This window comes from Opisthocomus hoazin, chromosome 6 (assembly GCF_030867145.1).
Source record: "Opisthocomus hoazin isolate bOpiHoa1 chromosome 6, bOpiHoa1.hap1, whole genome shotgun sequence".
NCBI lineage: Eukaryota > Metazoa > Chordata > Aves > Opisthocomiformes > Opisthocomidae > Opisthocomus > Opisthocomus hoazin.
In genome coordinates, this window is record NC_134419.1 from 41,519,984 (window position 1) to 41,543,552 (window position 23,569).

Consider the following 23,569-nt stretch of genomic DNA (forward strand, 5'->3'; position numbering starts at 1 on the left):
CGCTGCTGTCTTCTCCTGACATATGCCTTCAAGTGAAGGATGGGGATTATTTTCATGACGACCCTAGCGGGTTTTTAAATGACAGCAGGATCACTCTACCCGTTTATTCATTTTTCATCTATTTAGTGTGGTTAGAAACTTCCACCCTTCTCACGCCCAGGCTGTACAAAGGGTACTTCCCAATGATGGATAGAAAGATCACACTGGGAATAAATATACTCTAGTATCTTCCAGGAGTAGAGTTTTATACCCTTACCCTGCTTTAAGCATGTTCTGTTCTTCAGTTAGAAAGGCAAGATACCTTGACAGGCTGGAGAGGTTGGCCTGTGTGAACCGCATGGAGTTCAACAAGGCCAAGTGCAAGGTCCTGCACATGGGTCGGGGCAATCCGAAATACAAGCACAGGCTGGGCAGACAGTGGCTCGAGAGCAGCCCTGAGGAGAAGGACTTGGGGGTATGGGTGGGTGAGAAGCTCAACATGACCCGGCTATGTGCGCTTGCAGCCCACAAAGCTGAGCATATCCTGGGCTGCATCAAGAGCAGTGTGGCCAGCAGAGTGAGGGAGGGGATTCTGCCCCTTTACTCTGCTCTCGTGAGACCCCACCTGGAGTCCTGCGTCCAGCTCTGGACCGCCCACATAAGAAGGACATCAATGCGTTGGAGCGGGTCCAGAGAACGGCCACGGAGATGATCCGAAGGCTGGAGCACCTCTCCTATGAGGACAGACTGAGGGAGCTGGGGCTGTTCAGCCTGGAGAAGAGAAGGCTCCAGGGTGACCTTCTAGCAGCCTTCCCTTACCTGAAGGGGCCCTACAGGAAGGATGGAGAGGAACTTTTCACAAGGGTGTGTAGTGACAGGACAAGCGGGAACAGCTGTTAACTAAAAGAGGGCAGATTTAGATTAGGTATTAGGAAGAAATTCTTCACCATAAGGGTGGTGAAATGCTGGAACAGGTTGCCCAGAGAAGCTGTGGCTGCCCCCTCCCTGGCAGTGTTCAAGGCCAGGTTGGACGGGGCTTGGAGCACCCTGGGCTGGTGGAAGGTGTCCCTGCTCATGGCAGGGGGGTTGGAACCAGATGATCTTTAAGGACCCTTCCAACCCAAAACATTCTGTGATTCTATGATACAGTTAGAAAAAGCACGGCACCCTGGCTTGTCCCTTCAGCTGATCTCTGGGGATGACGGATGATTTGTCTTTCCTTAGGACTCCCCAGACCCATGCTACCCACCGCCTACGGGCCGCGAATCTCTCGCACAGCTCGAAAGAGCTGTGACCGCGCTCCCACGCAGCCCGGGCTCCCGCGACGCCAGGGCCGGGGTGGGGAGGCTGACGGAGGGAAGGAAGGAGGCAGCGAGCGCGGGTCAGCTCCAGCAGCCCCTCAGGCCTGTAAGGCCCCGCCCGGGCCCTCCCGGAAGCTGACCCCGCCCCTTCCGGCAGGCGCCGTCGCTTCCGGCCGGGGGATGGGGGGGTGGCGGTGGCCACCGCCGCCGCCTGACGGAGGGAGCGAGCGCGGGAGCGCCGGGGCCGGGCCCTGCGGTGCTACCGCCACGTAGCGCTGCTGCCGCGGCCGGAGGTGAGGCGGGAAGGGGGGCGGCGGGGGTCCCGGGGCGGTACGGTACGGGCAGCCGGGGCCGGGCGCGGCAGCGGAGGGGGGCGGGAAGGCCCCTCGCCGGGGAGCGGGGGCCGGCGGCTTCCCTCACAGCGGGGCCGGGGGAGGCGGAGGGGGGGAAAGATGGAGGGCGGGGCCTTCGGTCTCCCTCCGAGTAGCCCCTGCTCGCCCCCGCCCCCCGCCCCGAGTAGCCCCTGCTCGCCCCCCGCCCCGAGTAGCCCCTGCTCGCCCCCCCCCCCCGAGTAGCCCCTGCTCGCCCCCCCCCCGAGTAGCCCCTGCTCGCCCCCCCCGAGTAGCCCCTGCTCGCCCCCCCCGAGTAGCCCCTGCTCGCCCCCCCCCGAGTAGCCCCTGCTCGCCCCCCCCCGAGTAGCCCCTGCTCGCCCCCCCCCGAGTAGCCCCTGCTCGCCCCCCCCCGAGTAGCCCCTGCTCGCCCCCCCCCGAGTAGCCCCTGCTCGCCCCCCCCCGAGTAGCCCCTGCTCGCCCCCCCCCGAGTAGCCCCTGCTCGCCCCCCCCCGAGTAGCCCCTGCTCGCCCCCCCCCGAGTAGCCCCTGCTCGCCCCCCCCCGAGTAGCCCCTGCTCGCCCCCCCCCCGAGTAGCCCCTGCTCGCCCCCCCCCCGAGTAGCCCCTGCTCGCCCCCCCCCCGAGTAGCCCCTGCTCGCCCCCCCCCCGAGTAGCCCCTGCTCGCCCCCCCCCCGAGTAGCCCCTGCTCGCCCCCCCCCTCTGAGTAGCCCCTGCTCGCCCCGCCCCCCAGCACAGTCCTTCGCCTCCCTCGCTGTCCGCTCTGCCAGCGGTGTGAAACTGGTGGGGTTTTCTGAGGGGGGTAAAATGTGTCTAGTTCCAAGTAAAAACAAAAAAAACCCAAAAAGAACAAAAAACCCTCCCAAGTCTCGGAGCGTGCAGGGTTGTGGCCGTGACGGAGGCAGCGTGGAGGAGCTGAAGCTCTGGAGGAGCCGTTGCCCGCTCAGTGTCCCGGATCTCCATCGCTGGTGCATTAGGTGGCCTCTCGGACTAATCGCTTAATGATTGCTATTTTTTAAAAATAGTACTTTGAATAGGTTTTTTCAGCTCTGTAAGTTAATGGAAGGAGAGGCAAATGACAGGCAGTTTTAATATTCATGTACTTATTGGTTTGTAACTGGAGTTGAAGCAGCCTCATGGTTTTGCGTTTGTTGCTTCGCTTTGCCAAATTCATTTTATAAAAACCCAGCGTGCCTTCAGGGTGAGTTGGTGTCAGATTCCGCTTGCGCTGAGGATGCTCCGTCTCCGCAGAGCCCCCTCCGGCAGCCGGGCACGGGGCTGGTGCCACCTCCCAGGGCAGCGGGTCCCGCTCCTGGGCAGCTCCTGGCACGTAAGTGCCCCTCCTGCTTGGTGGGGGCTGCCTCTGGCTGCAGATCGGAGGTAAGGAAGCAGATCGCTGTGGTCTGGTTCTTCCGTTTGCTTCCTGTGATACAGAAAAAAGGTGGAATTAATTCACAGGATTGGGGCGAAGTGATTTTTTTTATATTCAGTGGACCGAAATTCTTTGGGAAGTTTCGTAAGTTTTTTGTTGCAAAAGTGGTGCTTAGATGTGAAGGAAATGTTCTGAAGACTTGTAAAGAGCAAGAACTTTATCTTGTTTGCTATTCTATGTGATTTTTTTTTGCTGGCTGGTTGGGGGTTTTTTTGGTAGGATACAATTAAAAACACAGCTTGGCTTAGGAGTTGCAATCTTTCAGGCTCTGTGCTATCACTTTTCTTTGTACAGAGCTCAGTTTTGCAGCCCGCTAAGCTGGTTGAGACCCATAAACCGTATTACATTATAAATGTATATTTGATAATATAACTTTCAAAAGTTTTTTTTTTTTTTTATTTCGTATTTATTTTTATGCATCTAAGATGAGGAAGGCTCCTAGATTTTCACCGGACCAGAAAGGTCAGGTTGTAGATGATTGTGGAGAGTAAGACCGCACACTGTTCACATAAGATACTGTTCTGGTATTGATTTGGATGGAGAGTTTGTTCACGTCTTCCCCTATTTCCATCCTAAGAAGGGGGTGTGGGAAGAAAAGAAAGAAAGAAAAGCAGAAGAGCAAGCATAAATTGTTTTACTGCAGAGTTGTACAAGGATAAAGAGCAGCAAACAGTCTGTTACGAGATGGGTGTATTGTTTCTTGAAGCTGGAGGAAAAAATACTTGACACTTGACATTTCGCGTGTGAAATGTTTGAGATCTTGTACAAATATTAATGAAACCCTGTGAATTACATCCCAAGATAAGTGGTGGAGTGCTTGATCAGTTGTTGAAAAATCACTTGTGCATGCCTTGAATTATGGTGGTGGGATAAAAAACGCTTTGTTAGCTGGTTAGTAGATAAGGAGTTGAGCTGCTCTTCGTGTTCGCTTGAGTGTAGTACAACCCCTTTGGTTTAGTGGCGTGTAAAAGGCAGGGAGCAGTATGTACTCTGGTCAGCTTGCTGCAATGTCTAACTGCACTTAGTGGTTCTGAAGACAAATATGTTTAGCTCTCAGGACTTTCTGGGGTAGCTGCTGTCAGTCTTGCACGGAGGCGTTCTGCCAGAAAGACTCTTTTCGGCATATGGAGCCAATCTTTGATTTTTGCGGTATCAGTTCTATATTTTCCACAGTGCAGCACTTCAATGAATAATTCTTGAAAAGCACATCTTCCTTGATGGTTTGAAACCCAAGACATACCATAAACTAAACAAGTGTTACTCTGGGATTTCTTATCTTAGAAATAGCAATAAGACTTCTGAGCACGGTTAAAATACTGCTGATGGTGTCACTTACTAGAAATGTTTATGAAACAACTCGTGATAGCAAAGTCGCTAAGTAAAACAATGCAGGTTTAACGGGAATATTTCTGCGTTTGAAGCTATTGTATGCTTGCTTCAGGAAAATATGTCTCCAATTTTTTGGTCTTACGGTGGGCATTTTGCTGTGTTTGAGTTTTATGTATTGCACGGTAGCCGTTGTATTTAAAAACACTTGAAAGATTGTGTATTGTTTTTGCAAGTGTTCTTTTTCTCTGGTTGTTTACAAGATACTGTACTGTGTATGGTGGCATTTAGAAAGTCAGAATTAAGTTGCTGTATGCTATATGGTAATGAAACCTTTGGTGTTATTTACTTTAAATAAGCACTGAAGTGTTTAGAGTTTTCAGGAAGAGCAAGTGACAAGCTTCTGATGCAAGTCAGCAGGGTATCCGAGACTTCTGATGCGTGACAAGGCAGCGCTGCACATTCTTTTTCTAGCACAGCATTATTAAGTTGGTATGTGACAGTAGCCTTGTTATTGCAGGCGGGCTCAGTGCGCGATTTCATGTGTGGCTTTTTTGTGCTGGGGAGTCAGGGCCTCAGACAGGGCTCTCGTCCATGCTGTGAACCAGTAGCCCAAATTGTACAGAAGGACTTCTCCCCCGAGGTGTGAGATGTCATGCTTCTGGGCCAGCAGACACGGTGAAGCAGGGGCTGAGTTGGAATTGCCTGCATTCAGACCTCACCTTGAAGCCTGCCACGGAGAAATGTAGGTTAAACCTCTTGAGATCTCATAGTTCTTCAGTGTCCTACCTAAAATACCTCTCAAGGATGGTGAGAATTGAACCTAGATGGGGACACAAATCCAGAGGCACGTCAGGAAGGAGAGCCATGGGCTCTCCGGGGCGCACGAGGGCAGGCGGTGAAGCAGTAATGGTGCTGGCAGAGCTTTGCATGCGTGTCAGTGTCCAGGGTTTGGCCAGGACAGGGTTAATTTTCACCGGACTCCAGGAAGGGGCACAGCCGGGGGGTGGGGGCTGACCCCACCTGGCCAAACAGAGCCCGGTAAGGCGCGGCGGGGACTCTCTCGTGGCTCAGGAGCGCGCGGCGCGAGTCCTGTTCGGGAGAGCGGCTGTCTGGGTCGTGCGGTTCGTTGTTGTGTTTTCTCCTTATTTGTACTGTTGTTGTTCCTGTTCCCTCTGTTTGCTGTTCTGTTAAACTGCCCTTATCCCGACCCACCAGTTTTCTGGCTGTTTCTTTCCATTCTGCTGTGCACACCGGCGGGGGGAGGGGCGGCCGCGTGGCACTTTTTGTTGCCGGGAGCAGCCGAAACCAAGACAGTCGGGAATAAACACATCCAGCCAGCATTCCGCTAGCTGCTGTGGGCGTAACTGGGATCTTATTTAACCCTTCTGCTGTGGTTCTGGCATCGTCAGGTTTTGTTGCTGTAACAAGATTGCGGCCCGATGTTAGCGTGATATTAATGCTGCTTTTCCTTGGCTAGAGTAATGATCATCGTATTCAACTTCCCACATTTTTACCTCAATATGCTGACTCAAAGTCTGTCTGCTAGGAAAGGTAGAGACTTAATGGTTGACTGGCAGTAATTCAGTAGAGGAAATCATGATAGAATTGTGGGTAATCATTTTGAGAGAGATTAATTTTCCATATTTAAATATACGTCTAGGAAAAGAGAGAGGTGATTCTGCCCCTCTACTCTGCTCTGGTGAGACCTCATCTGGAATCCTGCGTTCAGCTCCGGAGCCCTCAGCACAAGAAGGACATGGAACTGTTGGAGCGGGTCCAAAGGAGGGCTACAAAAATGATCCGAGGGCTGGAGCACTTCTCCTGTGAGGACAGGCTGAGAGAGTTGGGGCTGTTCAGCCTGGAGAAGAAAAGGCTGCGGGGAGACCTGATTGCAGCCTTTCAGTACTTACAGAGAGCCTATAGGAAAGATGGGGACAATCTTTTTAGTAGAGACAGCAGTGACAGGATGAGGGGTAATGGTTTTAAACTAAAACAGGGTAGGTTTAGGCTGGATATAAGGAAGAAATTCTTTACAATGAGGGTGGTGAAACACTGGAACGGGTTGCCCAGAGAGGTAGTGGAGGCCCCATCCCTGGAAACATTCAAGACCAGGTTGGACAGGGCTCTGAGCAACCTGATCTAGTTAGTGGTGTCCCTGCTCGCTGCGGGGGGGTTGGACTAGGTGACCTAGGGGTCCCTTCCAACCCAAAACTTTCTATGATTCTATGAAATATTGGGCTAACAGCTAGGGTGTACTCTGCCTCTCGGAGGCATCTCATGTTTTAAAATGCCCTGACCAAACTGTATAAATGTTAATGGCCCAGAGAGTAACATTTTTCTCTTAAAAAAAAAAAAAAAAAAAAAAAACCAACAAAATACACATGCACAGAAAGTTCATATTCAGTTGTATTCATGCTGCTAACTGGAAGGCTGGGGAAGGAGAAAGGGAAGCAGGACACATGATCCGTACTGCTGATGAGCTGAGTGTAAAGTCACAGTAGCAGGAAAGCCATCGACTAAGCTAGAGACAGACATCGCTGATGTCAGGTGAAAAGTATATTTTGCCCTCTGACGCTTAAGTCTGGGCTTGCTCTGGGTTACTTATGCGTGTTATTCACCATTAAATAATGTTATCCATTATTTGGCTTGAGTGATAAAAGCAGTAGTGTAGAAGGCAGAGCAGTTACCAGCGCTGTGTTCTTTCTGAAGACCAGTACAGTTACCCAGGTGACTTGGTCTGTTCTGCTGCGTTAGTGGGTCTTGCGTTGTGGACTGGTAGTCTCAGAAATGTCATATCGTGTTCTTAAGTTTCAAAAACGAGCAGGAGCAGGTGGGCACAGGGATCTGTATTGTATGCCGGGTGCTAAGATTGTTAGGGAAAGTGCTTTTTACCCTTTAAACCAGAAAAGTGGTGCTAAATGAGTAGTCTGAAGGAGAAGGCAGTCTCTGAGTTTAAAGAAATTGCCCTGTCATCAAGACTGAACTTAACTGTCGCTGTTGAGACAAAATTAGCTACCAGCTGTGTGGAGTGGTTGAAGTTTGTGTTTTGTGTAAGTGCTTGTTTCTTTTGTTGATTGCTTTGTCTTTTCCAGTTGGTTAAACATCTTTGACAGCATTTAAAAACAGGAGCAAGCCCTGCCAGGTGCATGTTATGGTTAATGTAGACTTTCTCCCAGGTCCAGCCCGTTCAGTAGTGACCTTTGATGGGTGTGCTTCCTCAGAAAGGTTATTTTTATTGCATGTTTGGTAAGGGTGGATTTTTATTCCTGCAATGCCAGATGAAGAAACGCTAGGTAGGCTGCTGTTAGGCCACTTGACTTGGGACAGATGAACAGAATTCACAGAATCACAGAATAGTAGGGGTTGGAAGGGACCTCTGTGGGTCATCTAGTCCAACCCTCCTGCCGAAGCAGGGTCACCCAGAGCAGGCTGCACAGCACCGCGTCCAGGCGGGTGTTGAATATCTCCAGAGAAGGAGACTCCACAACCTCCCTGAGCAGCCTGTTCCAGGGCTCCGTCACCCTCAGAGGGAAGAAGTTCTTCCTCATGTTCAGACGGAACTTCCTGTGCCTCAGTTTGTGCCCATTGCCCCTTGTCCTGTCACTGGGCACCACTGAAAAGAGCTTGGCCCCATCCTCCTGACACCCACCCTTCAGATATTTATAAGCATTTATTAGGTCCCCTCGCAGCCTTCTCTTCTTCAGGCTGAACAAGCCCAGCTCCCTCAGCCTCTCCTCGTAGGGGAGATGCTCCAGTGCCCTCACCATCCTCGTAGCCCTCCGCTGGACTCTCTCCAGTAGCTCTTCATCTTTCTTGAACTGGGGAGCCCAGAACTGGACACAGTACTCCAGATGGGGCCTCACTAGGGCAGTGTAGAGGGGAAGGAGAACCTCCCTCGACCTGCTGGCCACACTCTTCTTGATGCACCCCAGGGTCCCATTGGCTTTCTTGTCAGCCAGGGCACACTGCTGGCTCATGGTTAACCTGTCGTCCACCAGGACACCCAGGTCCCTCTCCGCAGAGCTGCACTCCAGCAGGTCCGTCCCAAGCCTGTACTGGTGCATGAGGTTGTTCCTCCCCAGGTGCAGGACCCTGCATTTGCCTTTGTTGAACCTCATCAGGTTCCTCTCTGCCCAACTTTCCAGCCTATCCAGGTCATGCTGAATGGCAGCACAACCTTCTGGTGTATCTACCACACCTCCCAGTTTGGTGTCATCAGCAAACTTGCTGAGGGTACATTCTAACTCTTCATCCAGGTCGTTGATGAAGAAGTTAAACAAGACTGGGCCCAGTACTGACCCTTGGGGGACACCACTTGTTACCAGCCTCCAACTAGACTCAGCGCCGCTGATGACAACCCTCTGAGTTCTGCCATTCAGCCAGTTCTCTATCCACTTCACCAACCACTCATCCAGCCCACTTCCTCAGCTTCCCTAGGAGGATATCATGGGAGACTGTGTCGAAAGCCTTGCTGAAGTCAAGGTAGACAACATCCGCGGCTCTCCCTTTGTCTAACCCAGCCAGTCATGTCATCGTAGAAAGCTATTAGATTGGTCAGGATTCGTCTGGGTTAGGGAGAGTTTCCTGCCTTTCCCCTCACAAGTTGCTTTGGTTAGAAGACAAATCAGTCTTAGAGCAGCTGCCAATAAGTTGAGTGTATTTTTGGTGAGTCTAAATTCACTGCTTTCAGAAGACTCGTGGTGATTACAGTGTTAGAAAAAACACTGTGACTTCCAATTTTTTTTCAGTATTTCATCTATATTTCTGAGTAAGGAAAGCTGGAAGTCCAGATAAGCAGCTCAAGTTTGTTTGTTTGTGTTACTGGATTAAGATAAAAATCTGCAGTACAAAAAAGGTCCATTAACTGATCACTAATTACAAATTGCATGTCATAATTTCTGTTGTTAGTAGCTGTGTGAGCAAAGTAATTCTTACAGTTATTTTGAGCAAGACTTTCAAAAATAGTAAGATAACGTAGAAATTTTGGAAATATCCTTTTATATGGAGAAGGAAGAGTATAGTAAATGCAGATATTCTAGTAGTGGTTTCTGGATGTTTTGGCAACTGTGTAAGTCAAGGTATTAAAGCTTATATACATATTGACTGTATGTGGAGTTTTGAGAAATTAAAACTCTGCATTAAGTACACATTGTTAATATACAATCAACTCAGAGAATGTCCTCAGAAGTACCATTCCCTTAATTCTTGCAGAAGGGCAACTTTGATTTTTGCACTCATTTTTCTTCTAAACAATTTCTTGTATACTGCTGGGAAATCTCATTGGACAAATCGAGTTTTCTCTGATATGGCTCTGTAGCCTCCAGCCCAGGACAGACCTGGAGCTGTGGGAGCGGGGCCGGAGGAGGCCCCAGCAATGATCCGAGGGCTGGAACCCCTCTGCTGGGAGGAAGGCTGGGAGAGCTGGGGCTGTTCAGCCTGGAGAGGAGAAGGCTGCGGGGAGACCTTAGAGCAGTCTGCCAGTACTTAAAGGGGGCTTCTGAGAAACATGGGGACAGGCTTTTTAGCAGGGTCTGTTGTCATAGGACAAGGGGTAGTGGTTTTAAACTAGAAGAGGGGAGATTTAGACAGGATACAAGGAATAAATGTTTTAGAGTGAGGGTGGTGAGGCACTGGCACAGATTGCCCAGAGAGGTGGGAGATGCTCCATCCCTGGAAACTTTCAAGGCCAGGTTGGATGGGGCTCTGAGCAGCCTGACCCAGCTGAAGATGTCGTTTCCATTCTGTGATTCTGTGATGGAATAGAATAGTGTGTGGTCCGGTTAGATGTAACCTGGAAGAAAAAGTTGCATCCAATAATTACGTAAGAGCTACTTCTAACAACAGGTACAGTACCTCGTTAAAAAGAGAGGTGAGAAGGAAAGAGCTTCTGGTTTTGGAAGAGCTGTGCCCCTGAAAAAGATGTAAAACTGTGCTGAATGGTCATGATGGGTTTGAGTACCTGTTTACTGTATACAGAAGATAAATAATAGATTAAATAGATTGCTTCCTTGCTTTCATTCTGAAAACACTGAATGATGTATGTGGCAGTAGTGTATTGTACTGTCCTGTGTTTTCTGAGATTTGGTTGGCACGATTGAAGCTTTCTAGTTAATTAGACTGTTTTTTCAAGTACAAAAGAGCTGTGGAATTGTAGCTGTTTCTCAGATGGTATCTGTACATAAGCCACCAAATATAAATTGTGCACAAATCCGTTCTGTACCACTGTGGGTCTTAATTATTGGATAAGCTTTCTATTACCTTTAGATCACTGGTAGCCTTTCCAGGTTGTTTCATGTATTCCACGTAACATTCTGTGGTTAATTTTTTTTCTGGTTGTTGTTCTAAGTTGTTCTGGTGACTCGTCACTTCAATGTGACTAAAATGTTGCTGAGATGTCTTGCCTCCCTTAAAACGATATTCTAGGTCAAAAAAACAATTACTGAGAAATCTGTATGAAAAGAATACATCTTTTCTGGCTTTGATGCGTTATTGTGTTATCTATTACCACATCGCTTTTGAAGATGCTTTGGAATTAAAGCTAATGCTTAATTTCTACTAATGTTGTTTTGAAAGCTGAAAATTTTCAAGGATTTGCAATGTAATAGGCATCTATGTTAATTACTGAGATCGAACAAAGACAGAAATGTGATGGCTGCACCATCAGCATACAGCTAAGATGCCACAGGTCACTCTCATAGATACCTAGTCACAGGTTTACTTGGGAGGGGTGGAAATGAAATGCCATGCCACCAAAGGTTCAGTATTATAAAACTGGAATGTATTGGACCTGTAATGTATTATTTTAGCTTTAATTCGGTTTTACATGGTTGCTGGCTATACTTCCTTCCTTAGTTTATGAACTGCAAACAGTGGAAAAGACTAATGATTAAGCTGGTATTTAAACAGAGCAATCTTTGTTTCTCATTGTCTAGTGTATTAAACTCGGATTCATTTATTCATTTTTTTCAACAAAAGACTAAAAGTAGACTGGGCATATCTAGGAAATATTCTGCTTCTTGGTAGCTTTCAATTTCTGTTTAGGAAGAAGTGACATAATTTTAGTTTTGCTTGAATAAAAAAATGTTTTAAAAGCGCTTTTGTATTACCTAGTAAGTTGTATGTCTCGTTTTCAGCTGGCTCTTACGTAAAAAGCCTTTGGCTAATTGAGCATCTAAAATCACACAAAATACACTGGCATTTCGACAATCTCAATTAAACGTTCGGATCTTGTCTCTTTCTCCAATATGTGACAGGTGAGTTTTACTGGCGGACAGAGAAGGATGATGGCAGGCAATAACCAGCTTTGCATTCGACGTTGGACTACCAAGAATGTGGCCAGGTGGCTGAAGGAAGAAGGCTTCTGTGAATACGTGGATGTTTTGTGCAACAGACACAGGCTGGATGGGATTACGCTGCTGACACTTACTGAGTATGATTTGAGATCCCCTCCTCTGGAAATCAAAGTCCTGGGGGATATCAAAAGGCTCATGTTGTCCGTACGCAAACTGCAGAAGCAACATATCGACGTCCTAGAAGAGCTGGGTTACAACAGCGATAGCCATGCTGGCACAGTGTGCCCAAGTGTCGGTTCACTGCAGGGTGCAGATTGGTTTTGTAATGGTGAAGTACCCCGGGACTATGACGGACCGATTACTGACGTGAATGGTGATCAGTATCAATATGCAAATGGCAAAAACAAACACTCTACGCGAAGACTGGACCCAGAGTACTGGAAGACAGTTTTAAGTTGTGTGTATGTCTTCATAGTGTTTGGCTTTACATCGTTCGTTATGGTTATAGTACACGAGCGAGTACCTGACATGCAAACATATCCACCTCTACCAGACATATTTCTGGATAGGTAAGAAATTTTCTTTTAAAGCAAGATGGTAACTTGATGGTTAAAGTACAGGCTGTCTTTTCTTCATTCTCAAAGTTTCATATGCTCTTGAAGCTGTCTCTGCAAAACAGTAATTAGAGTGTAGTAAACCCTTCTGCTAAGACTGAAATGAGCATCAGTTAGATGCAGAGATTTAGTCTTCTCGGGGAAAACAAATTGAGCTGTTATTCTGCCAGTTTATATTTAATTCTACATCTTTAATCACAACATAGGAATTAATTTGTCCATCCTCTCATTCTAGTAAAAAGGGTGATGGTCAGCTGGCGTAGATAAGCAGCCATATGCTTTTTATGAAATCCAGATGCTGGTCTGAAGCTTAACATGTCTTGATATGGAAAAACTTTTGATGAAGGAGTATTTTGGTCTGCCAGTGAGCAAGGAAATTGATAGAGAAGAGCATTGGTACTGTATTTTTGTGGTCTCCCCACTGTCAACTTGTTGGAGATAGTTTAGGGAAACTCTGAAGTAGACTGAATAGACCAGCATGTTTTTTAACCATAGAGTTTCTGTGTACTAAAACGCTGTTTTGACTTAAGCAGTACCTGCTCTTTTGTTTTAAAGAAAATGTTCCACTTCAGGCAGAGAAGAGACACAGTAGCAAAGGTGAAATTCTAGTCATTGACTACAGATGTAATAGAAGATAAATGCTCCCTTTGAGGAAGCGCGCTTGCACCACAAATGACTTTCAGCCTGAAGAGTTTTAAAAGACGAGATAAACTGTTTAAAGAGTTCAGTCTTTGTGATCTCCTTATTCCTGCCAGTAATTTTCTTTAATGGTTCTCATGAAGTCAGTAGGAGTCTAATCTTTTGAGTAAGTGTGCAGAATCCCCCATAAATTTAAATATAGTTCAGCAAGGGTGGACCACGTCCAGCAGAGTGGAAGAGGCGGGAGAGAACGGGAGCTATGCCTGGATTTTGTTCCCAGGGCACTACCAGGGTATTCGGTGGGCAGGAGGATGGGGGAAGTCAGCAACCAGCGGCTCACGAGACAACGCGAGGGGATTACTACACAGCCATCATTGGAACAGCGCTTTGCTACCCCTTTGTATCAGGGGGAACACAAAACTACAAGCAGCAGCCTCTCTTGAAATCTGTCGATCTGTATTTTGGTGAAATTGCAGAGTGGAAATTGTTACTGGTGCCATATGTGTGCAAGAAAGTCTTAAATCTTTTGACCAGCAAGGCTAAAAGGTTTGCATATGGAGATTTCGGTGATAATCAAACTTTGAAAACAGTTTTTGTTTTTCCTAACGCTCTTCTCTGCAGTTCTGCTTCATTACAAGTATTTACGATTTTATGCTCTGCAGCATTTCATTAATTGTGTTGACGTGACATTCTTATAAGCCTAAGCAGCATAATTGACATGATGCAAGTTTGTGTCAGAATGAAAAAGTTTGTTGGGAAACCATGGTAGAGGAACACATCCTGTTAGTAAATCGCACGTGTGAATTGAGAGCATACTAGAGATATTCTTTGATTTAGTGAATTCTGTGTAAATGTCTGGTGAAAATACATTATTTGAAAGGAGATAATGTAATCACAAATCAATTCAATTTCTGTTTCATTCAGTCTAACAAAATAATTTTCGGTCGTAGTTTAAACTATTGCCAGATTAGTGCAAGTTAGTTTCATAGTTAGAACTTTATATGCCTTTATGCTCAATACTGAAGCTAGAAAGAAAAATTGAGCCTTTGTGTTGCAAGCTAACTTTCTTGCTTCATCCTCTTTTTAGTGTCCCTAGGATACCATGGGCTTTTGCTATGACTGAAGTATGTGGCGTAATTCTTTGCTACATTTGGCTGTTGGTTCTTCTGCTTCACAAACACAGGTACAGTGTATAAAACTCAAATTAACTGGTACTTTGAGTCAGAGGAAGGACTGTAACAAGAATTTGTGATGATTGTTTAAGACTTTCCATTCAATAAGAATCTTGTAAGCTTCTAATATGTCCCCATTAAAGTGGATTAGGGAGGACTCAGTCAAGAATGGTGACTTGTGAATCTTACAAAGCAGTAATCTGATTTTACTTTTCTACCAGATTTATATGTAGTTTCCTTCAGAACATAAGTATTTCAGAGAGTTGGCAGTTTATACTCTCATGCTGTAACAATTGTGTATGTAAGAAAATTCTGCAAGAATGAAATTCCACAGGGTGACTGAGGCAGCCTAGCAGCTTGCTGTCACTGAAGGGTAGAAAACCCTTTTTGTGTGCACGCGTATTTGGAGTTAAATTTTTATCAGTGTGTTGATTTTTATCGGTTTGCCAAGAGAAGGTAGGAGTGCCAAAGCTAGCACAAGTGTAGCTGCAGAGGAGTGGAGCTGTGCCTTGTAGTGACAGTAAGCTTGCTACAGTGTCTCACCCCGACATGTGAAATGATACCTTCACAGTACTACTTCAAAAAAAAAAAAATAATTTTTTTTTTACTGTGAAACTTGCAGCAATGATGAAGGGACTTCATGGGATTAAGTTGGGATGTGGGGAAATGTTTTTATGATAACTTTCCTGATTTAAAAATACAATATATTAGGATACTTGCGATCAGTTCCTATGTACTTTTCCCAGATCTATACTTCTGCGAAGGCTGTGCAGCCTCATGGGGACAGTATTCTTATTACGTTGCTTTACAATGTTTGTTACCTCACTCTCTGTGCCGGGCCAGCACTTGCAGTGTACTGGAAAGGTAAAAACTTCAAATGTTTTAAGCTATTTCTCTTGTTTGCTTTTTTAAACAAAATTTATTTAAGATACGATTAAGATTGTTGTGACCATAATGTTAGATGTGTGTTTGTAAGAACAGCGTTGCTTCTCTCCTGTTCCCCTCCATGCCCCTTCATTAACTGCCATTATGCAGGCGAGCATCCTTAGGGGTCTTAGAAGCACTTGCCACTTTGGAGAGGAGATGGTTACTTGCGGAAGGGTGTTCAGAATGTTTCACAGTGTAAACCAGGGAGAATACCTCAGAGAAGTGTGCAGTTCAGATACTGACTTCATGAAGGAAAGGTGAAAGTGGAGTAATCATTTCTTTGTCTTGGGGGGTGCATGGTTTTGGAAAAAAAACTCCAAACTGTTATTATTTCACCCCTTCTAATAAGGGATGCTCCATAGACCGTGGGATTTTATGGTTTTATCCTAACTTTTAGTTAGAAGAGGTTTGAGATGGATATATTGGAAGCTTGACAATGACACACTGGGAGGTTGAATATGTTCAAAAAAAGGTGGCAGACTCTAGATGTAAATCACTTGCAACAAAATACTTGCTCTAAATTCCAGTATTCATCAGAGGTATGATGAATGCAGTTAGTAATTGTAGTTATTAATGTGACTCACTGCCACAATAAAATCGAAAGATGTGCTAACCTGCATTTTAATAAAAGACCCAATGTGCTCAATGGTATTAAACATACGTAGTGCTGTACAGCTAGGTTTAAGGATGTACTGTTCGGGAAGCGGGTTTGGAACTCACTAAAGGTTAATGTCACTGTCTTCTAGTTATATGGCAACGTTTGGGCAAAACTCCGGCGGGCGTTTGCAATATGGAGCGGCTTTGGAATGACTCTGACTGGAGTACACACGTGTGGAGATTATATGTTCAGTGGCCACACAGTCGTCCTGACCATGCTCAACTTCTTTGTCACAGAATGTGAGTGCAGAGTGTCAATACTTAAATGTCCTTAAGCGCTACGAATATGTCCTGCTTGCCGTCAGCCAAGGGTGCGAGACTGTAAATACTGAAATGCCCTTAAGTGTTAAGAGTATCTGCAGCTTGACCTCCTTGGAAAGTTCAGAGTGCAACGTTTAAGCAAACAAATATAAATTCAGCTTGCTGTGCTCTTTCTCAGGTTTGTGACAGTTCACTTGCGGACAGGAGAGGAGCAGCACCACGTAGCTTAATGGAAGGATGAATAGGGCGCATTGGAAAGAACACGTGAGCCAAGGAAATTAGACAGGCTTTCTAGCTTGCTACTAGGAGAGTACTAGGGAAGATATTTATGGTTGTCTGTTCCTATACACTTCCCCAGTATCTGCCACTGACCCCTGTCAGGCAAAATAGCCAGCTAGGTGGCTGTATGTTTAGTATAATCCATAACACCAAAATACCAAATCTCGTCACGAGTGAGAATATATGAAACAATAGTGCTCTTCTGTACGTACAGAGTGGGATTTGATACATCAGATAGCAAGCTAAGATAATTAGTTGGAGTTCACCTATGATGGAATGACTGCAATAACAGAGTAATGTATGCCTTATGACATTTTTCCCCTTGTTACACGGAAGAGGCATGATTTTCATTAAAAGAAGTTGGTTGAACAAGTAATTCTCCTTTGCATGGTCCTGAACCATTTTTGGATGCTCTGTTAATCCAGAAATCCACAATAGCTGTGTTGGTAAATGAAGTCATCAAGCGATAGACATTTATAACTTGTGCGGTTGTTTTCATTGGATTTATTGGCCCTGTAAATATAAACAATATTTCCAGATGAAGACAGTAGCTTCATTGCAGTTTTGGATGAAAGATCTGTGTAAAAACTTGCAGTGTCTAGGCCTGGATTTTGTAATGACCTAGGTTTCCAAGACATTCAAGGCTAGCCGCTTTCTCTTTTCTCCTAGACACGCCAAGGAGCTGGAACTTCTTGCACACCTTGTCCTGGGTCCTGAACCTCTTTGGAATCTTCTTCATTTTGGCTGCACACGAACATTATTCAATAGACGTCTTCATTGCCTTTTACATCACTACAAGACTCTTTCTGTATTACCATACGCTGGCTAATACTAGAGCGTATCAACAGAGTAGGAGAGCAAGGATCTGGTTTCCGATGTTTTCCTTTTTTGAATGCAACGTTAACGGTACTGTTCCCAATGAGTATTGCTGGCCCTTTTCAAAACCTACTATCCTGAAAAGATTGATTGGCTGAAGGGCGTGTGGGTCAATCCAGATTTTTATGAAGCATTATGACTAATTATCCTGCAAGGGTAGCTGGGGGGGGGTGTAAAGTAACATTATTTCACTCCATGATCTCCTCTTCCTTGTCTTGTTTCTTAGATTCTTAGCCATAAAATGGGGTTCCCGTACTTCACAGGGGATGTGTTTTGTTTTCTTGTTGCTAAAATAGAAAACAACGCAGGGACCGGTAAAGGCTATCGGTGAACCGTGAATACGAACCCGAATGCTGTTACAATTCATAAGGTTCTATGTGAATGTTTATGTAACTTTAACCTCAAATACGTGCTTGTACTCAATATAATATATCCTTTACAGGTCCAAATAATCTCCGTTACCTGACGTGCCAGCCTTTACATATACTGACTAAAAAATTAGAACTTCATGAAGACTTTCTTTTAAAACAGTCATATATGTAATTTTCAAAACAAACTCTTGTGTATACTTAAAGATTGAGGAGTACTGTGTCATAATGAAGAAAGCAGTGTAGTTCCTTGCTAAAAGGGTCTCTTAAGTAACAAGTCTTAAAGTATAATTGACAGTATAGATGGTCTGCATCCAGGTTGCCAAAAATGAAAGTCTGCCTCGTGGCTATGCAGTGATGATGGGTTTTTTTTAATGAGAGCTTATTTAGTCTAGTCTATCAGTTGTCTATGGTTGTTCTAGCACTTGGAAGTTTTCCCTTCTGTGTTTAAATAAATGAGTTAAAGTAAATGCTACGTCCACTAAAAGTAAAGTTCATTTAGCTTTAGTGAGTTTAAAGCCACAAAATGACTTTTGTGTGGTTTTAATTGCTTTCTGCCCAAACCTCTGCATGCTTTTTAGGAGCAGCTCTTTAGCACTGGAAAAACAGAACGGTTATCTTCATATATCTTACTGTCCCTTAAATGGATGGGGAAAATGCATGTAGTAACTCTTTCAGGAAAAGTAATAATAGTGACTATTGGAAGTAATGCTCGTTGATGTATGTTTTAGCACTCTGGTGTCAACAATATGGTGAATATCTCTGGATATATATGTATACAGAGTGTATTTGTTTATATATATACATATAAACACACAGAGTATATGTTCTTCTAACAAGTATGAGAAGAGGCTAGTTCTTAATTTAAGTTGCTCATTTACTACACTGAAAGATAAAAGTACCATAAGCAGTTGAGTTTTGGTTGTTTGGGAGAAGGAGGAAACCAAAACCCACCAGAAAACACCCGCAGAAACCCGAGACCAATACTCCGAGTCCATAGTGTGTAAGCAAGGGTCACAGAGCTGGGGACCTCTTGTGCAGGGACAATGCTAACGTTGGCTGTAGAGACTTCAGATTAGATTTATGCTAAATGAAAACTGGTAGGTAAAAGGTGCAGAACATAAAAATGGTGTAGACCTTTTAATTTGGCTATTGCAATTTTGGAATAGGTGGTATGTGCAAAAGGTAGTGTCAGTCAGCCTTGGCAAGTTACGCGAAGCCTTTCCAGCTTGGTACAAGGTGAATTAATGGCCACAATGTATTTGCGTTTGCATGGAAAAGAATCCCTTGGGAATTTGGCAAGACGCTTTTGTGTCTGGAGGCTTGTAACCTACTGCGGGCTACTCCTCGCTGTACTGTGTTCCTTTTATAAACCTGGATTGTACTAACTTGGCTATGTTCCACTCTTCCTAGTGTATTACTTCTGTAACTAAATTTAGCTCCTATTCCACAGAGGAATTGTACACCTTAGAGTATCTCTGCCAACTGTATTGAGCACACATACCTTGTACTATTCTGCAGGCTTTTATATTTGTAACATTCCAATTTTTTAGCACAATTGCAGGCTTAATACTATATTGTTTAATCTGTCATAGCCTGACGGCTCTTGCCATCCAAATTGGGGAGGTATGCTTATACTTAAGAAAAAAATGAGAAAATATTCTGAAATATTTAAAGTCTTCTCGTTTGCTGTTCTTACCTTTCTAATTTCAGAAAGGCAATTTGAACATTCCTATTGAGACTTTATGATCAAAGAGGTCTATTTGTTAATTTATTTGCCTTTGCAATGCACATAAAATTATGAATGCTATTTTTTTAAACTCTAGGAAACATCTGTTCTCAGGATGTGCAGGATTGTATTCTGAGTTGTAACATGTGGGAGAGGGATGCAACTGAACTCGCAAAGCTGTTGATTCTGAACAGAACCGTGTCAGAGCCAACCGGCATAACTGTGTCTAAACTGGAAAATTGTTTTGCAACTTAGACATGCAGGAGAATTTTCAAGTACAGCCCAGTGCAACAATGTTTACATAAAGTAAAGCTATCATTTCAGTAGTTTTTTTTTTAAAAAAAAAACACAAGTTCATATACTTTGAAACAAAAGGTTTCTCTCTTTGTTCTAATTTAATTTTTCAAATTCTGTTAAGTAAATCCATGTTTTAAATCAGCATTGCCTATCAGTGTTTTTTAAAGGAAACTTCTTCTTTTGTGCTGTTTCCCTTGATGCCAAATATCTGATTCCAAGATAAGTAATATCCAGAGGCTGGTTTTGGGAGGACTGAAGTGGGTTAAAACATCGTCAGGATAATTGTCCTCTGCTATTTTGGAAGTTCATTTTATCTCTCTGTAAACATGCAAGAGGAAGTCTTGGAATTGGGAGAAGACAGAAAAAACTTCTCGTGCGAAAGAGCACAGGTCATGCTGTGAAGTTGGTCATGTAAGCTTTGTTGTTAATTAGGTGGAAGCAAATTGCAAGTGACTGAGTGGCTTAAAATTTTCTACCTCGTTTTTAAAGAGTCAGTGTTTTAAAAGCATGTTGCAGCTTCTCTGCTGCTGACAAGCACTTTTAAGTAAAGGCAGCAGAGCATCGCTGGGCCTTGGATTTAACGCTCGGTATGTTCAGGGTTGTCCTTCTCCCGTACGCTCATGCACCACTCTTTTTGCTGCCCTTCAACTTGCTGCCCCCGTGTTGTGCAAAGTCGTCTTCGGTGGGCTGCGGGAGCGCACACGTCTCCTGAATGCAGAGCAGTGATTGAGCTGCTGCGTTACGTTGGCAAGTGCAGGTGTCCAACAGCGTTAGTCTGGTACTGCAGAGTGTGCAGACTAATCAAGCAGAAAAATCTTAATAACTCTGGATACACAACATAAGAGGAGGCTCACGGTTTTTTGGTAGCTTAGCAAACCAAGTCATCTTGGAGACTTGGCGATAGTCTTGAGCTCTTCCTTATAATTATCAGTTTGGGGATATGTGTGCACATACCTGCCAGTGATAGACACATAGGCACTCCCCTCCTCTTTTTTTCTTTTTTTTTTGCATTGTACCTTATGACAGAGCTTTTTGATAACAGCTTTCCTAACCTTTTTCCTTTCTGGAAGATCCCTTAAACTAGTGGTTTTATGACATGACACCTGCATACAGAAAAATTGGACTTCATAGATGTGTGTTTTAGCAAATCCTGATTACACTGACAAAAGCTTATGGAAGGACCTTTAAGTAAGGTTCCTCCAACTGGATCATGATATAGAAAGCTTCCATATATGCTGATTATCTTCCTGTCTTCTGGCAAACAAGGTAAAGCTTGTACGAAGCGTCGGTAGAGAAATGTAGATAGGCCTGAGGTATTTAAATGTCCAAAGCTAGCACGAATTGGATCCTGTAAGTGTACTGCTTGTGGTGAAGCAGACGATATGCTTACCTTTAAGCAAATCACTGAATACTCTTGAGTTGAGTGCGGGTTACCATTTCAGTTTAAGCATTTCTTGGATAAGGCCAAGAGCATGCTGTGTGTGGTGTGCTGCTGCAGTAATGGGAATACGTAATGTCGCTTTTTTTTTAGTTTTCCCCAATTTCTCTGCCACACCCCCACTCCCCTATCTACCATTCCAGTAGAATTTCAAAGTAATTACCACTTAACTGGTTTCTGAGAGAATAAATCTGTAAAAAAAAAAAAAGAAAAAAAAAAGAAAAAAGCATCAAAATAAAAACTTGATAGTTAGCTGCTTTAAGAAGCAAGAATCAGTTAAATAATTTGAAAAAAAAAAAGTTATTTTTTGAGGCAAGGATGTTAAATAATATTATATAGAAGTATTGAATCCCTTCAATGAGGATAAAAGCACAGATTCCTAGAACCTTCTTTATGGCTGTGTCTCGTGTAGTGCCAAACAGAGTACTGAAGAGAAAGAGGAAAGGGTTGTACTCCGACGTCAGTACAAGTCTTTTGCAACAGTTAGTATCTCCTTGGGCTTTTTAAGCAGTGCTTGCATACTTAATGCTACACTTGTTCATTACTACTTGATATATGAATGTTCGCTAGGTTTCAAGCACCAAAACTATTGTGGAGTGAGTCTTAGTGGTTAAATACGCATTTGAAGAAATAGCAGATGTCTTGGGGAAAAAAAGTAGGTTTTCTGGACCTGGAGTGTAACAAAAGTAACCCGTAACAACTATGATGGTTTTTCATCCTGTCCATGTAGTTCCTGCTGAAATGTTGGGGAGAATTTGCAGTAATCTACAGATAATACTGACTTTTCTGGGTTTTTTGAATAATCCAGGATACTTCTATAAAAACTGGACATGTAACTAGAAAAACCATCATAGTCTTGTGGAGGTGGAAGTACGTTTGGGAGAAGTCCTACCAGTGAGCCAGCTTACCCTCCGAGTTGTTCTGTGCATGTAGACTTTATCAGTCAAAAGGTAATTGACAGACCACTGATGATTCATACAGATTACTACTTCTGATGTATCTTTGACATTGTCGCTATTCTAATTGAAATAGTATTTTGGGGGGGGAAAGTCCTTTGGAGTGAACCTACTGATGTCTTGTTCGTTATATGGAGAAAAACACCCAAAAAAAACCCTCACAACCGCTCAGACACTACGGTTTTGTGAACACTGAACTTTCCGTATAGTAGTAGCCTGCATACTTACCATTTGTATCTGAAGAGGTTTGCAGTGAGTATTCTGTGCGTAATTCAGTGACATGCACGTTTTTAAAGCCCATTTGTAATAGGTGTGTGAGAAGTTACGATACGTGTGGAGCACAGTGACCTGTTAGCCTGCTGACTGCGTAGTTAGAGAGACTAACTGTAACTTACTTCTGCTCTTCCCATTCAGTTTTGTCAAATATGAGAAATCTGTGCAAAGTGAGAAACCACAAGCTGCATTGTACATGGTACTTCGCATAACAGGGATGTAGAAACATGGCTTTTCACACTGAACAGTTCCTGCAGTTTTGTTCCGACAGACAAAATAGTATTACCTAATGGCTAGGAGGTATGCCAGTGAAGTTTAAAGTGAGTACTGTACATAAGTAAATATTGTTTTGATTCTAAACTGAAATTGAATTAATATATTGTTTTATATCTTTGTTGTATTAAAACATATTTAAAAGTACTAAAATAAAATATTTGAAAGACGACTAATGTCTGGCTTGCCTTCTGTGTAAAAATGACGGCTCATTATCTCCGTCAGGTTGTGGCCATAAACGTATGTCTGAATAAGCCAGGTTTTAGAGTTGTTTTTCCCAGAAGCTCTAGTTTACTGGTGTGAAAACACACGCTTCATAATGCATGTATTGGTGTGCCTGATGGTTTTGCTGGTTGTGAATTGTTCTGGGAAATCACTGAAATATTTTTGTCATTAAAAAGTTAGAAAATGTGTTCTGTCTTGTAAGATCTCTGTTAAGTACGACGAGGGCTTTCAAAGACTGCCTTCAGCTGAAGGAGCTTTGATGTCTCTAGGCCTAGGTATGGTGGTGAATAGTGTTACAATAAGTCAACAGTCAGTATAAAAACTGTTGGAAAAACTCCTCCAGGAGGTTCCTACAGAGCATCGATGATAACTTTCTGATGCAAGTGGTGGAGGAACCAACAAGCAAAGGTGTTCTGCTGGACCCTGTATTAACAAACAAGGAGGGACTGGTTAAGGATGTGAAGGTTGGAGGTAGACTCGGCTGCAGTGTCCATGAAATGGTTGAGTTCAGGATCTTGTGTGGAGGAGGCAGGACGATAAGCAGGATCAAAACCTTGGACCTCAGGAGGGCTAACTTTGGCCTCTTCAGGGGGCCACTGAGAAGAATTCCATGGGCCAGGGCTCTCGAAGGCAGGGGGGTCCAAGAGTGCTGGTCGCTGTTTAAACATCACTTCCTCCATGCTCAGGAGCGGTGCATCCCCCTGAGAAAGAAATCGAGCAAAGGAGGCAGGAGACCTGCATGGTTGAACAAGGAGCTTCTAGCAGAGATCAGGTGGAAGAGAAGGGTCCATGGAATGTGGAAAGAGGGGCAGGCCGCTTGGGAAGAGTACAGGAATGTGGTCAGAGCGCGCAGGGATGCGACAAGGAAGGCCAAAGCCCACCTGGAACTGAAGCTGGCAAGGGAT

General features: G+C 44.4%; 1 protein-coding gene across 1 annotated transcript; it reads left to right on the forward strand.

Annotated features, from left to right (window-relative positions):
* Positions 1-1,452: 1,452 nt before the first annotated feature.
* On the forward strand, positions 1,453-22,751 carry SAMD8 (sterile alpha motif domain containing 8). Its single transcript, XM_075422913.1, has 6 exons — positions 1,453-1,573; positions 11,642-12,249; positions 14,021-14,116; positions 14,852-14,969; positions 15,779-15,929; positions 16,899-22,751. The coding sequence occupies exons 2-6, from the start codon at positions 11,669-11,671 to the stop codon at positions 17,201-17,203; spliced, it is 1,251 nt and encodes a 416-aa protein (XP_075279028.1). The 5' UTR covers positions 1,453-1,573; positions 11,642-11,668; the 3' UTR covers positions 17,204-22,751.
* The last annotated feature ends 818 nt before the right edge of the window (positions 22,752-23,569 follow it).